At 37.0% G+C, this 15181-nt stretch overlaps 1 protein-coding gene across 1 annotated transcript in view; it reads right to left on the minus strand.

Moving 5' to 3' along the window:
* Positions 1 to 15181, minus strand: part of DTHD1 (death domain containing 1) — a 72615-nt gene that overhangs the window by 43553 nt on the left and 13881 nt on the right. Inside the window, exons 6-7 of the mRNA XM_047856990.1 lie at positions 4710 to 4874; positions 2452 to 2741 (exon numbers count right to left, since the gene is read on the minus strand). Of these exons, the coding sequence (XP_047712946.1) occupies positions 2452 to 2741; positions 4710 to 4874 (455 nt within the window). The remainder of the gene's footprint in view (positions 1 to 2451; positions 2742 to 4709; positions 4875 to 15181) is intronic.

Below are 15181 nucleotides of genomic sequence, written 5' to 3' on the forward strand. Positions count from 1 at the left end.
AATATTTTTAATACTTTTAAAATTTTAAATAATTTTAATCTTTCCCAATTTTTTGTCTTCATTCTTCCAACAAATACTTCTAGCTGTCAGGTACCACACTAGGTGCTGGGAATTGAATGGTGCCCACTAACAGGACAAGACCTGTTCTCATGGGACAGTAGTCAGAGAAACTGACATCCATCAAACAATTAAATGAATAAAGACTGTATCTATGGCCATGTCCACAAAAGAGTAAGATAAGAACTGACATAATCAGAAAAGATGGGGAACACTTTTCTAAACATGATCATCAAGGTGAGATATGAAAGTACAGTAGGAGGTAACTGGAGGTGGGTGGGGTAGATGGGTGGGGTGGAGAACCCTCCAGGCAGGCATTATCTGATTGTATGCCTTTTTGAGATTCACACCAGGCTCTAATGAAAGGATGAGGTGTCATTTTTTTCCTGAGAATCTTGCTCCCCTTAGATGGAGAAAAATCCAGTGAGGCCACAGATCCGAGCATAGGTCTCTAGGAAAGGCAAAGCAGAAACAAACCTGGCATCGTGCCTGATTCATTTCCCTTGAGTGAAGATGAGTTCTTCCCCATTCCTTACATGGAGGAATTTGCACACAGGCTGTCTAACCTCAAGAACTCTTACCCTCGGTACCACTGCCTGTGAGAAGCATAGCAACTCACTCCTGTTTATGGCACTAGGTAAACACAGCTGCTGTCCTAAATATTACAGGAAAATCATTGGCATCTTTAGTTTGGGTGGGACACTTCCAGTTTTTTACTGTCTCCTAGAGAGATTGTTCCAGGGTGGACACTGTGGTTTCTGCTTCAGAAGCCCAGTACTTTCCTTCCTTCATCTCTTCACCCTTCTCTTTCCCTTTTTCTGATACCCTCGTTACTCACTCACTAAGTCCTGCCAGCTGACTCAGACGGCTGGGACTCCGCATGCGCAAGTGGAAGAGACAGTTCACGTTGGGACACTTTGGGTCTCGTTTCTTAGATACAGAAAAAGGGCAGCCTCAGCTTCAAGCTGCATCATTTTTGTGACAACAAAGAGCCAACAGAGCTTGGATTAATTTCCAGAATCAGAGAGAAAATAGGCACCATTAAAAATCAATGAGATCTGTGTCGATTTATAAGTGAACAGAGAATATTACTTCAAGTCAACTCTACTGCAAGATTCCTGGGCCAGAAATCCCCATAAACCCCAAGCCTGAATTCTCCCCTACACTTCACCTTTACATACATTACCTGTTAGATTCTATTCCATCCCAAGGAAATAAGTTACAGAGAAGCAGTTGAATTAAAAAAAAAAAAAATGGGGGGGGGGGGGATGGCAACTTCTCCAAAAATCTTTTTCTTTCTTCTCTCACACAGCTGTTTTCTCTCTGTGTTCTCCTTTTTTTCTTCCTCTTCTCTTTCTTTTATCTCCTTTTCTGATCTCTTCCCTCATTTCTCCTACCTTATCCTGCAACCTCCCATATTCATTCACCCCGTTTGTTGGTCTTAGTATTTCCATAGGTTCACTCATTCACTACATTCCTATTGAAAGCTTTTCCTGGGCCAGGCATTCTTCTAAGCTCAGGGATCCACAGCAGGAAAGACGTAGCCAGTACCTTCCTGAATTTACATTCCGGGGAAGAACATAAGTGTATGAGCAAAGAGTAAGTAAACAAATAAATAAAATAATTTCACATTGTGGTATGATTTATAATGGAAGCAAAAAAAAAAAAAAGCCCTAGAAAAATATGAGGATGAGAGGTAAGCAAAGTATGTCATCTACCTCAGAGGTTCTTAGCCACTGTTGTGCCATGAACCCTTTTGGAGTTTGGTGAAACCTATTAATTGTTTCTCAGAGTGGACTTTTAAATACATAAAATAAAATGTGTGGAAGTATAAATAAGACAATCATACTGGAACATAGTTCTAGATACACATCTCTTGGGAGTCGTGATCAGTCCGCTGATCCCAGATTAGATTCTTTGTAGGACATAAGAAAGAGTTTGGATATTATGTTAAGTAGAATAAGAGATAATTGTCAAGTGCTTAATGTGGGGGGAGGGCAATAAGGCATGATTTGTATTTTTAAAGGATCACTATTGTTCCTGTGTAGAAATAGACTTCACATGGCTCTTAGTGGAGACAGAGGAGCATTTAGGAGGCAATTGCAAGGGTGTATGAAAGAGATGATCCTCGCTCGGATTCAGGAGTATTCACAGAGAAGACTGTTTCTAGAAGAGTGTCACCTTCTAGAGTCAGCCTGTAAGGGAAGATGCATCCCTAATAAGGGAAGAAAGAGATTGAAGCAAAAAGCAAATAAGTCTTTTTCTTTCCCTACTTTTCATAAGCCTCCCCTCAGTTCTCTGAAGTTTTCCTTGGTGATACAAGTTTAACGAAGGCCTCCAGAAGCTTGTGGCTACTAGCCCATAGAGCATACAAAAAGGTGTCTTTGTACTTACTTGAAGCAAATATATTTCCAGTAAATCTTAAAAGAATTTGTTCTCCTTCTTTGACTTGGAAGCAGCGTGAAGACTCTGGAGGGCCACTGAACGATTCCAAGCGCAAGTTCCGAAGCACCTGGTTTAAATCTTTAGAAGGAACCACTAGAATGACTACTTTATGTGGATTGTCTTTCTGGTGACAGAGCACAACACAGACAGTGGTGCTGAGCATAGCTTCTTCTAGAGCTTTCACAAAAGAAACCAAAAGGCTATTTTCCACAACGGAAGAAAGGTGTAGCACAATAAACCTGCACGGGAGCAAAGAGGCATGACGTGAGGGAAACATACAGTCTCAGAAATATCACTGATAACAAATAACACCCATTATCATCCAAGCTTTTGTTAAAAAACAAAAAACATCATGGGACCCCTGGGTAACTCAATCGGTTAAGTGTCTGACTTCGGCTCAGGTCATGATCTCGCAGTTTGTGGGTTCGAGTCCTGCATCAGGCTCTGTGCTGACAGCTCAGAGCCTGGAGCCCGCTTCAGAATCTGTCTCTATCTCTCTCTGCCCCTCCCCTGCTTGTGCTCTGTCTCACTCTCTCTCTCTCTCTCAAAAATAAGTAAACATTAGAAGAATTAAAAATTAAAAAAAAAATAAAATCAAGTGTTCTAATGACCAACTAGTTAGATTCCTGAATGACTTTAATGAACCTCCTGGCAGTCAGGAAACGATTCAAACCAAACCAAGTTTAAACAGATGTTCACAAAGAAATCCCCCAGGGTCAGATCAGCTCTAAATATGGCAGCATATTTTGAATTGTATTTTAACTAGCATCACCAAGGGTTATAATTTCCAACTATAGAAGAGAAAGATAATCAAGATAATTCATTTACTACCAACAGGATAAAGAATAGATATCATAATTAAGTAGAGATTAAAATATTTTCTCTGTCACTGTGGTGTCAGAATCGTTATGAATAGACCTGTTGTGAGATGAGTCTTGTCCACTCTACCCAAATTTACATGTTGGAGGCCTAATCCCCAGTACCTCAGAATGTGACCTTATTTCAACATGGGGTCTTGACAGGTGTAATCCATTTAATGTGAGGGCATTAGATATACACTAATCCAATATGACTGGTGTCATAAAAAGGGGAACTTTGGGTACAGAAATGTGCATACATGGAGAATGTCACGTGAACATAGAAATGGACACTTTCAAGCCAAGAAGAGAAGCCTGGAACAGATCCTTCCCTCACAGTCCTCAGAAGGAATGAATCTTGCTGACATCTTGATCTTGGACTTTTAGCCTCCAGAGCTATGAGACAATACATTTCTGTTGTTTAAGCCACCTAGCTTGTGGGACTTTATTATGGCAGCCTGGAAGACTAATATAGACATCCCTCTCTGGGCTGGATCCTTACCCCCTCACACACATCCCCCAACTCTTCTCCACAAAATTGCCTTACATGATCGCCCTCAGCCAGAGAATCCTTGTCTGCACCCACAGACAAGGATTGACTGATGCAGGGGTGTATACCAGCCTCCTTGGTACTCAGACTCCTGAGCTTCCCGGAGGTACCAGGCTGAGGTAAAACTTCTGCTGAAACCATAGGTTTTCTCAGCTTATTCCCTTGCCTTACTCATTTCTTTCATTCCCTTACAGGATTCACCTAAGTGTTCTCCCTCAATAAATCAATAAATTCTCATATTAAACTCTGCTTCTGACCCGAGACAACTGTAGATGTAAGATCTTCCATTTTGAAATAAAAGCTATCTTTAGACATATGATTGCCTTCTCTTTATGAGTGTCTGCTCCTCATGAGCCTTAAAACTGTCTAAAACTCTTCTCATAATTAGCTGTCTAGAAAACATGGAAATGAGGAAGGCAAAATAAGGGCACGGAAATAACAAATTCAGTTTACATATACATGCTTATGAGATTAGCATAGTATGAACAGTTAATTACTGTCTTCATGGAATTTCATAAATGTGCTGTTTTCAAACTATTTTGGAGTTAAAGGAAATCTCTAAAAATAAGTCTAAGTTATGAGTGATTTCCAAAAGCACTTATTAAACTATCATGAATGAAATTATAGATAGCATATTCATATCAATTCTGGTTTGTGTTTTCAGCACACCCTGAAGAACTATTTATATTCCTATATGAGGCATAAAAACCTAATCCTATAATTTCATTTCAGTAAGCATCACTTATAATTCATCAGGATATAATACCGTCAACTTGTATTGTTTACAGGTATTGTATTACCTCTCTAAATGTTCGCGCAATTCAAATGATATCAAGCCACTCTGCATGGTTCTCACTACAACATTATCAAGCCCAAACCAACCACTGTCTCCACTTCTGAATCCCAGTAATCTCAAAGATTCACAGGCATTGTTCCCAGGTTTCCTTATGGAAGTGCTTTTTGTCCTGTACAATGGTAGGAGAGGAGAAACTGGTAAAATTTGTGTAGCATGAATCTTATTTAATGCATTAATTCTTTCAGTAAGCAAATAATCCAATAACAGTACATTAAATGTATTCTATGTGCCAGTAATTCCTCTATGCACCGGGAACACAAAGATAAGAAACACATACCCCTTGCTCTACTGAAGAGTACAGTATTATAGTATTACCCAAATACGGGGCAAGGTGATCGGTGTGATAATTAAGGGAATGCGCAAGGTGGTTTAGAAAACAGAAGGAAGGTGCTCAGGGAAGCTTGCAAAGTGAAAATGTTAATATTTGACGTGAACTTTGGAAAATGAGAAGCATTTTATTACTGGCAAGAGAGTTAAGGGAACACCCCAAAAACATTAATGAAGTCACTGGTGAAAACCCAGATGCTTCAGGGGAGCCAAGAATAGTGGGGGCACCTAACAGGTAAGACCATAGATTCTGGAGCAAGACTTTCTACTTTCAAATCCTGGGTGGATCTGAATCTTATTAACTATATGACCAATGGGCAAGTTATTTGATCTCTCTGTTTCAGTTTCCTTATTTATAGTATGAGAGGAACAATAGTATCTGCATCATAGAGTTAAATAGTATCTACATCAATTGAATTAATATTTTTATCCTAATTCCTACAGCAGACATAGCCAATTAGCTTTCTTGCACAGTCCCCCTTCCTTTTGAACCTGCATTTGAATGTACCATGTGATACCTTCCACCAACCAGAGCTGAATTTACTCACAGTAGACCAAGTTTCAACACTCAGCAAATTTTATCTTTTTTCTTTGGAACTTGACTAAGAGGACCAGAGATTATAACTTGTCACTGCTGTCATTTAGCTATGGCACCCTGGGCTATAAAAATAATTAGCACAGAGAGTATTAATAAAGGAAAAAAATAGAGGAGATGCTAAGGGAGAAAAGGAGAGAAATCAAAATGAAAGAATCCATGTAGTCCTAGAGATGGAATAGCCTTACAATAAACTCTTTTCTTGAATTCATTTAAATGGATACCTGTTCCTCAGAAAGGAAGAAAAGTCCTTGATACTGAACATAGTGGGGAGGGGGGGGTGCGGGGGGGGGGAAAGGTCTAATGATAGTACAAGTCACAAGGGGTAAAAACCATGTTAGCTAGTTACTAAGAATGAAGACCCAAGTGTGAATCCCACATCCTTATTTGTGAATACGATTAGTTATGGCTCTAAAACCACCTTAGTTTTTACAGGTTGAGCTGTCCAATAAGCCATAAATTAGGAACTAAACTTGATTTAAAATGTCTCCTCTGAAATTTTTAGATTCTATTGATTCCTTCAGGGAATCAGCCAGTTTAAAATATGGAGAATAGGGGAAGAAATAACATTTAATTTTTGGCTTTTGGTTTAAAACCACAAATAGAGTAAATTTTGTAACACTTGGAAGTTAATTATTTTTTATGGGGTTTTTAAAATTTATTTATTTTATTTTGAGAGAGACAGAGACAGAACAAGTGGGTTAGGGTCAGAGAGAAGGAGAGAGACAGAATCCCAGGCAGGCTCTGCTCTATCAGCACAGAGCCCGATGGGGGGAGGGGAGAGCTGATCTCAGGAACCATGAGAAAGCAACAATAGGAAGCCTAACCAACCAACTGAGCCACCCAGGCACGCCAGAAGTTAATAATTTATTAACACAGGAAAATACACTGACACTGAATCCAAAACTCTGGTCATTTACTAGAAAATTACTTAATTAAATGCATGATTGATTTTTTTTTTTTTTCTGATAACAACTCCTAACTTTTTTCTCCCAATGGTCTACACATTTCTGGGGACCTACAGGTTCTCAGCAGTAGCGGAACTGAACCCTACTCTCAGGTCCAGGCGGGTCTAAAACCTGAAGCATATAGTGCATTTGGCATTCATTAACAAAGTTTGCTTTATAAAAAAATCCCGTTTTTTCTGATTTCTGAGCACGTGATAGGATCGCACTTCCTTTCCCCAGTGATTGAGTGGGGGCCATATGACTAGTTCTAGTTAATAAACAGTGAATGTCACTTGGAGACCAAGCATTTAATTGCTCATGTGCATCTACTCAAAGCTTTTTCTTCTGCTACCCATGACAGCAGCCAGAAAGTGGTTGCCTTTCAGCCTGGGTACTGGAGTGAAGATAACCAAGAGACAGCCTGCCTTTGAGGACAACACAGCATGTGTGAGATATGGATTGTTGTCATCAGCCCTGGGTGAATTCAAGTTTTTGTTAGCCTAGCCTACCCTGTAGAGTGCATCTTCCTCCCAGTCCTAGTGATCTGTTCAGTGATGGGTTTGTAACTGATTTAGGGTGAGAATAACTCTCAGGGCCTTTATGCATATCCATGGGGAACTTCACCTTCTACTGAACTTGGAATAGCAAGATGGAACTGTCTTGCCAGCATGAGGGACAAGCATGTCAAAGAATGGAATTGGCACAGAGGAGGGCAGAAAGAGAAGAGAGAGACTAGGTTCTTTCTGGTTGAAGAAGAATATAAAGATAAGTATATCCCCAGACTTTTTGTTTACATGAACCAAAGAATTCCTTTTTCCTTAAAACTTTGGGCTTGCTTTTCTGACACTCAAAATCAAAAGAGTCCTCAATGATATAAAGATCAAATTTAGATTTCATGACATATAACATTGTGTAAGTTTAAGGTGTAAAATGTAATGGTTTAATACATGGATATGTTACAAAATGATTATTACCGTATAGTTAACGCATCCATAATCTCACATTTAGACTTTAGTATGATAATAGATTATACCTCCTCTTGAAATTAAATGATTTGCAAACATCCTTATCTATCCCAGCTGTTCTTGACAACTCTGCAAATAAACTCTTCCTTTTATATATGCTATTAGCAAACTTTCACATCTCCTATTGTCTAGCAATGGCTAGCATTTGATCACAGTTCACAGAGAATTCTGATGTACTAAGAGTTCCATAAAATATAATCTTCATTAAATAAATTTGTTTATTCAAGAATTACTGATTTTGCTTTTTTCTTGAGGTGAAACTTTTTCCGTACCCAAAATTCCAGGCATTGGGGCAATTATAATTGGCCCATTTTGGGTCAAGTGCTCAATTATAATTAACAAGGACATTAAAAAACATGGAAACTCCCATTAGATCCACATGGATGGAAAGAACACTTTCCAGAATTTGTGGTACAATTTCCAAAAATTAAAGTGGCTGGGTAGACAAAGCAACAGGTGTCCACTCCAAGCTGCCTTTCTCAGGTCTAACAGTGCCCTGGTATGTTGTTCTGAGATAAATGCCTTAATGCCACACCACTGAAAGACACTCAGAAGATTTTTTCCAAGATAAAAAAGATCTATCTGTCAAGGGGGCACCCAGGTGGCTCAGTCAGTTAAGCTTTGGACTCTTGATTTCGGCTCAGGTCATGATCTCAAGGCTCGTGAGTTTAAGCCCTGTGTGGGGCTCTGCACTGTCAGCTTATGATTCTCTCTCTTTCTTGTCTCTCTCTGCCCCTCCCCTGCTTGTGCTCCCTCTCTCTTTCAAAATAAATAAACTTTAAAGAAAAGAAGTTATATCCCAAGGTTCTACAAGTAGAAATAGGCATTACTGGAAACTTTTCAAGGATAGTTTCTTTCTTTCTTTCTTTTTCTTTCCTTTTTCTTTCTTTCTTTCTCTCTTTCTTTCTCTCTTTCTTTCTCTTTCTTCTTTCTTTCTTTCTTTCTTCTTTCTTTCTATAGCAGTTTTAGGTTCACAGCAAAATTGAGAGGAAGATGCACAGGTTTCCCATTTACCTCCTGTTTCCACATATGCATAGCCTCCTCCATTATCAATATCCCCCATCAAAGTGGTACCTTTGTTACAATTGGTGGACCTACATTGATACATCATGATCACCCAAAGACCATAGTTTATATTAGAGTTAACTCTGTGTTGTACATTATGTAGGTTTGAACAAATGTAGAATGACATGTAGCCATCATAATAGTATCATACAAAGTATTTTCACCACTATAAAAACCCTCTATATTCTGCCTATTTGTCCCTGCTTCACTCCAATGTCTGGCAACCACTGATGTTTTTACTGTCTTCATAGTTTTGCCTTTTACAGAATGTTATACAGTATACATCATACAGTAGGTAGCCTTTTTAGATTGTTTTCTTTCACTTAGCAATATGCATTTAAGATTCCTCCATGTATTTTTGGTTTGATAGCTCATTTCTTTTTAGCACTGAGTAATTTTCTATTGTACGGATGTTATTTATTCATTCTTGACATCTTGATTGCTTCCAATTTTTGACAGTTGAGAATAAATCTTATATGACATCCATACACAGGTGTTTGTGTGGACATGTTTTCAACTCGTTTCAATAAATATCAAGAAGTGCTATTGCTGGATAGTATGATAAGAGTATGTTTAGTTTTGTAAGAAACCACAAGTTTCCCAAAATAGCTGTACCATTTTGCATTCCCACAAACAATGAATAAGAATTCCTGCTTCTTCACATCCTCACCAGCATTTAAGGTTGTAAGTGTTCTGGATTTTGGCCATCCTAATAGATGTGTATTTGTATGATTTTTGTTTTAATTTGCATCTCAGTGATGACATATGCTGTGGAACATCTTTTCAGATTCTTATTTGCCAATCATACATCTTCTTTGCTAAGGTGTCTGTTAAGGTCTTTGGCCCATTTTTTAATCAAGTTTTTTTGTTTCTTATTGTTAAGTTTTAAGAGTTCTTTGTGTATTTTGGATAACATTTCTTTATCAGATGTACCTTTTGTAAATATTTTCTCCTACTCTGGGGCTCATCTTCTTATTCTCTTAATATTCTCTTTCCCAGAGCAGAAGCTTTTAATTTTATGAAGTCCAGCATATCAGTTATTTCTAACGTGGATTGTGCCTTTAGTGTTGTATCTAAAAGTCATTGCCATACACGAGGTCATCTAGATTTTCACCTATTAGGTGCAATTAGGTGAAAACACCTTCTAGGAGTTTTGTAGCTTTTCATTTTACATTTATGCCTATAATCCAATTTGGGTTAATTTGTGAAAGGCATAAGTGTTGTCTACATTTTTTTTTAATGTGGACCTCTACTTGTTCCAGCACTATTTGTTGAAAAGACTGTCTTTATTGTATTGCATTGCCTTTTCTTCTTTGTCAAAAATCAGTTGACTGTATTTATGTAGATCTATTTCTGGGCTCTCTATTCTGTTCCACTGGTCTATTTGCCTATTCTTTCACCAATACTACACTGTTGATACTGTGGTTTTGTAGTAAGTCTTGAAGTCACATAGTGTCAGTCTTCCAATTCTGTTCTTCTGTGATGGTTTCTTTTTTGATTTCTTAAGTTATATGGTAGTTTTACCAACGTGTTCATTTTATTATCATGCCATATGATGCATATATTTTACAGATATTGTCATATAAAACTCACATATTACATTTGAACATAATAATCTTAAAACCAATGACAATATGTAGAAATAGTATTTTTCATGAGCAAAAATATTTACCCATCTGACTCTCTAAAGTATTTCTTATATACTATGGAATAAGTTTGTATTTAACAAATTAATTTCACCTTTCACTACTGTTAAGAATTCTTTTCTGGTTCATAATTAAATGACTCTCATCTTTTCCCCAGAAACCATTCAGACATAGAGGAATGTAATGTAATAAAGACCGCTAATTCTTCAGATTTAGACCATGTTTTGGCCTCACCTAGTTTTTACCATTTTTTTTATTTTATGAAGCATGGAGTGTTTCACTGTGTTCCTATTTCCATAGAAAATGTTCAACTGTTTTCACCCTTTGATGTGAGAATGTTAGTATATGTGCTGCCAAAGCAAGCACATGAAAGAATGTTAAGTAAATAGTTGACACAGGTTCTCATTTTATTGTTTAATGCTCCACTGGATAGAGAAATGCATCCACCATATCTAGCACTAATAGCAACAGCATAGTATAAAATACTAATTCAGTGTTGTTACAAAGCATAGGATTACTAATACTATTTACATTTCCATAAATTTATTCATTAATTTATTTAACTCACACAACTGTTTTTTTAGCACCTACAATGTTATACTTATGCTGAGTGATGATAAATGGAAAGGAGAATGATACTATAGTATGACATAGGATGTGCACAAAGAATGTGGCTGACGCAAAGAGAGGAAAAATCAATCCCTCCTAGAGATCTTAGAATGTCTTGACAGATACGGACACAGTTAAGCTACTACTTACAGAATAAACCAGAGTTCTTCACCTAAACATGACAGAAAAAGAATTTTCTAGCAGAAAGACCATACACTAGAGCAAAGAGATGGAGAAAAAAAAAAAGAAATTAGTACTTTGGCCAACTGAATTGATGACAAATGGCCATCTTCCCACTACACAGGAATGCTGGACAAAATCTCTGTCTCTCTCTCTGTCTCTGTCTCTGTCTCTCTCTCTGTCTCTCTCTCTCTCTGTCTCTGTCTCTCTCTCTCTCACACACACACACACACACACACAGGAAAGTAGAGTAACTCAAAAGCTGGAAAAAAAAATCCCTTAGATCTGGAAACAAACAAACAAACAAACAAACACATTTCAAAAAGTTGGAATTCTCTTCTCTCCCCACAGAACATGACCAACTGGTTCTATGGAAGCTCCCACCCTCATCAGTCTCCTCCACATGCACACCCTGCCCCACTAACTGTGCATACACACCAGGTGTGTGGGGGCTGGAGCTTAATATATTATCGGGTACATCAGATACAGCCTCTAGCTATTAGCTGGAACTAACTCAGTCATAAAACTGGAATCCCAAAAGGGCAGCACTGGCCATAAAATGAGAAACAATAAAAACAACCCAAATCTCTTTGAATATTGGCTCAAGAAAGCAACAAACACACAAAGCTGCTCTGGCAGGAGGGAGGGGGAAAAGAAAAGTTGATCTAAAAATCATAATCAATACTTGGAAATGAATTTCTAAGGACGGAATTAGCATATAGACAAGGTACTAGATTACACCAGGCTAATAGATAATCTTAAACATCATGCTAATAGGTAGGTGATAGAATAATCTCAATAAAACTGTAAAATGAGTATGTTTACAATGATTAAGGGGGTAACGAAAGAAATAGAAAGCATAGTGAAAAAACAGAGCATCTTAGAACAAAAGATTTTTAAAATATATCGATATCTTTTTTTTCTTTTTTTAGAAATGAGAGTTACAATGATTGAAATGAACAGTTGAAACTACTGATTTAAAAAAAAAAAACAGTAAAAATGTAAGGGTGCCTGGTTGGCTCAGTCAGTTGAGTGTCTGACTCTTGAGTTTGGCTCAGGTCATGATCCCAGGATCTCTCTTTCTCTCTTAAGATTCTCTCTCTCTCTCTCTCTCTCTCTCTCTCTCTATCTCTCTCTCTCTCTCTCATTGCCCCTCTCTCCCGCCCTTTCTCTCTCTACTCCTCTCTCCCACTTGCTCTCTCTCTCTCTGAAAAAAATAAAAAAGAAAACCTAATTTACTTTAATAAATAAATAAATAAATAAATAATAGCAAAATATAAAAAAGGTAAAATATATGAGGAAATCATCTCAAATACAGCATAGAAGCTTTTAAAAAATATTAAAGGTTTGTGTAAGATGAACAACAGTATAAATTATGTTTACTCCATTTATATTTGTTTAATATAACTGATGATTTTATTTATATCATCTTTTCTCTTTAATATCACCATGCTGTCTTCTTGTTTTCCTTCTGTTATCCTTTTGCCATATAAACTTTTCTTTTTTACTTTTTGAATGAGATTGAGGCAAGACTGATTTTATTCCTTTTTACTTTTATGAATGAGATTGAGGCAAGACTGATTTTATTCCTTTTTACTTAGTCTGCTTCTGCTAAACAGATTGTTAAAGAATTATGTTTTATTTAAATGTGCATTTCAAATCTTCCATGTTATGCCTAAGTATGGGTTTTGTTTTTTGTTTTTTTTGTTTTTTTTTTCATAAATTGTGTCTAGTAATCAATCAGCACTTTCTAAGTCAAGGCTTTAATCAACGTCAGAAAATCAAATTCAACTATGCCTTTGATTATTGCTTCTTTTATGGTTGTTTTGGTTGCTCCTTTGATGATACCTGTAATTATTAGGTGACATCACTTCAAATGACTCCTTATCAAACACTGGTCCCTTTTCATCTCTGCTTGTTATCTTTGTATCTTATCCTGTTGTCCTCTTGTCTTTTTCTAGTCTAGGCTGATGGCTTTCTGTTTCTCAGAAATTTTGCTTACTGGATCATACTACACTTACAAAACAGATTTCTAAAATACTCTGCAGGTAACTGTGATTCTCATTATTCAAGTTACTGTGAAATGTCAGAATGATGCTCTCTTTCTTTATTTCCATAGTATGTTCTTTGGTGTTTTTATTCCGCTTTTCAAATCTTTTTGATTAATATTACAATTTTTTCCTTAGGAAATCATGCAGGATTTTGTATTTTTTCCCTTAATCTTGAATGAATATTTGTCCACTCGCTTTGGTAGCCACTTGAATCTCTTTCTCAGATCTGGAAAGCAGATCCATGTGTATAATTTATAAATCAATTTTCAGTGTCTAATCGTTTTTCCTGAGTATAATTTATCTGGAGTACCACTATGTAATCTTCTACCTGAAAAAAACTGGATTTCAAATGTTTCGAATCAATTAAATGTATGAAAATGTGCCACCCTCAGCATGATTTCTACTGGGGCTCCTCTCGCCTCTGCTCTTATCTCTATACCTGTGGGAATTCCATTTTTGACAATGCAGTATGCTGCTTCCAATTTCTCTTTGCATTCTGCTCTGTCATTTCTGAGGCATGTGCAAATATAGCAAAAGAGGGGCAAAGGAACACTGATCTAATCAGATCCAAAAATGGTATCTGTGTGTTACAGGGATAAATTTCTATTTCTCAGACTAGGGGATTAGACCGTCAGGGACAAGCTAATTATTTTTCTATCATATTTATTGCAAATGGAGCTGCTTTGTTTTATGATGGAAAATACATATCAGTCACAAATTATTTTTATTAATCCTTTGCCATCCACCCTCTATATATAGTAGAAATACTAGGTTCCAGCAACAGGTTACTGGTAAGAATCCATTCTTCGGATTAAGTTCTTATCTTTAAAACTATATATGGGGGCACCTGGGTGGCTCAGTCGGTTAAGCATCCAACTTCAGCTCACTTCATAACCTCATGGTAAATGAGTTCGAGCCCCACATTGGACTCTGTGCCGACAGCTTAGAGTCTGGAGCCTGCTTTGGATTCTGTGTCTCCCTCTCTCTCTGCCCCCTCCCCCACTCATGCTCTGTCTCTGTCTCTCAAAAATGAATAAATGTTTAAAAAATTAATAAAAACAAATAAAAATATATATGTATCTCAGGGGATATTTAAAATAGCATGTCTTTAATCTATTAGACTGGTACATTTTAAATTTGAAGCTTCAGGATATTTCTGGTTTTAAATCTTACTTTATATTGGTACACAGGAACATGGATTAACTAAACTGCCATTTGGAAGATTATATATCTATATCTGTATAGATATAAATGAATGGATGGGTGGATGGATGGATGGATGGATGGTTGGATAGATAGACAGACAGACAGACAGATAGATAGATAAATAGATCTCCATCCCAAGTAGCAAAAGTATATATAACTGGATCATGTCTGTATTTTTATGTTCTCTCACTTAATCTAACACAAGGGAAAGTTTAATTTCCTCTCCCAGCCTCAACCTAATATTCTACTATTGCCCTAAATTGCAAACATTGTAGGAAAAGACAAATAATCCACATCTCAATTTCCAGCCTTGCAGTTTCAAACTTAATAAAGGATGGCTACATAGAGTCATAAATAAATCTAGAGATATGCAAGGGTGTCCAAGATTGTGTCACTTGGTAGGTATAGTGAATCATACACGTTATTAATATCACTGAGTCTCAGTCTTCTCACCAATAAAATGGAGATAAAGTGGGGTGGGGGAAACTGGATAAGACCATATACACAGGAAACCTGGTACACAGTAGATTCTCAATTAATAGTAGATAGTATTTCAATTAAGTCTCTGAAGTTGTTTCTCCCTCTTCGTTTTTCAAAGAAAAAAAATATTTCCTTCAGAAGTGAAGAACAGAAACATTCCCTTCTACATTTTTCATTAGAAAAGAAAAAAAAAGCATTAAATGAAAGAACAGGAATTAAGATCGGGATTATTCTGTGTAACCTATTTGTTGTTAGCATTTCATCTCCAATGTCATTTCTGAAATA

Source organism: Prionailurus viverrinus, chromosome B1, assembly GCF_022837055.1.
Source record: "Prionailurus viverrinus isolate Anna chromosome B1, UM_Priviv_1.0, whole genome shotgun sequence".
In the NCBI taxonomy this organism is placed as follows: domain Eukaryota; kingdom Metazoa; phylum Chordata; class Mammalia; order Carnivora; family Felidae; genus Prionailurus; species Prionailurus viverrinus.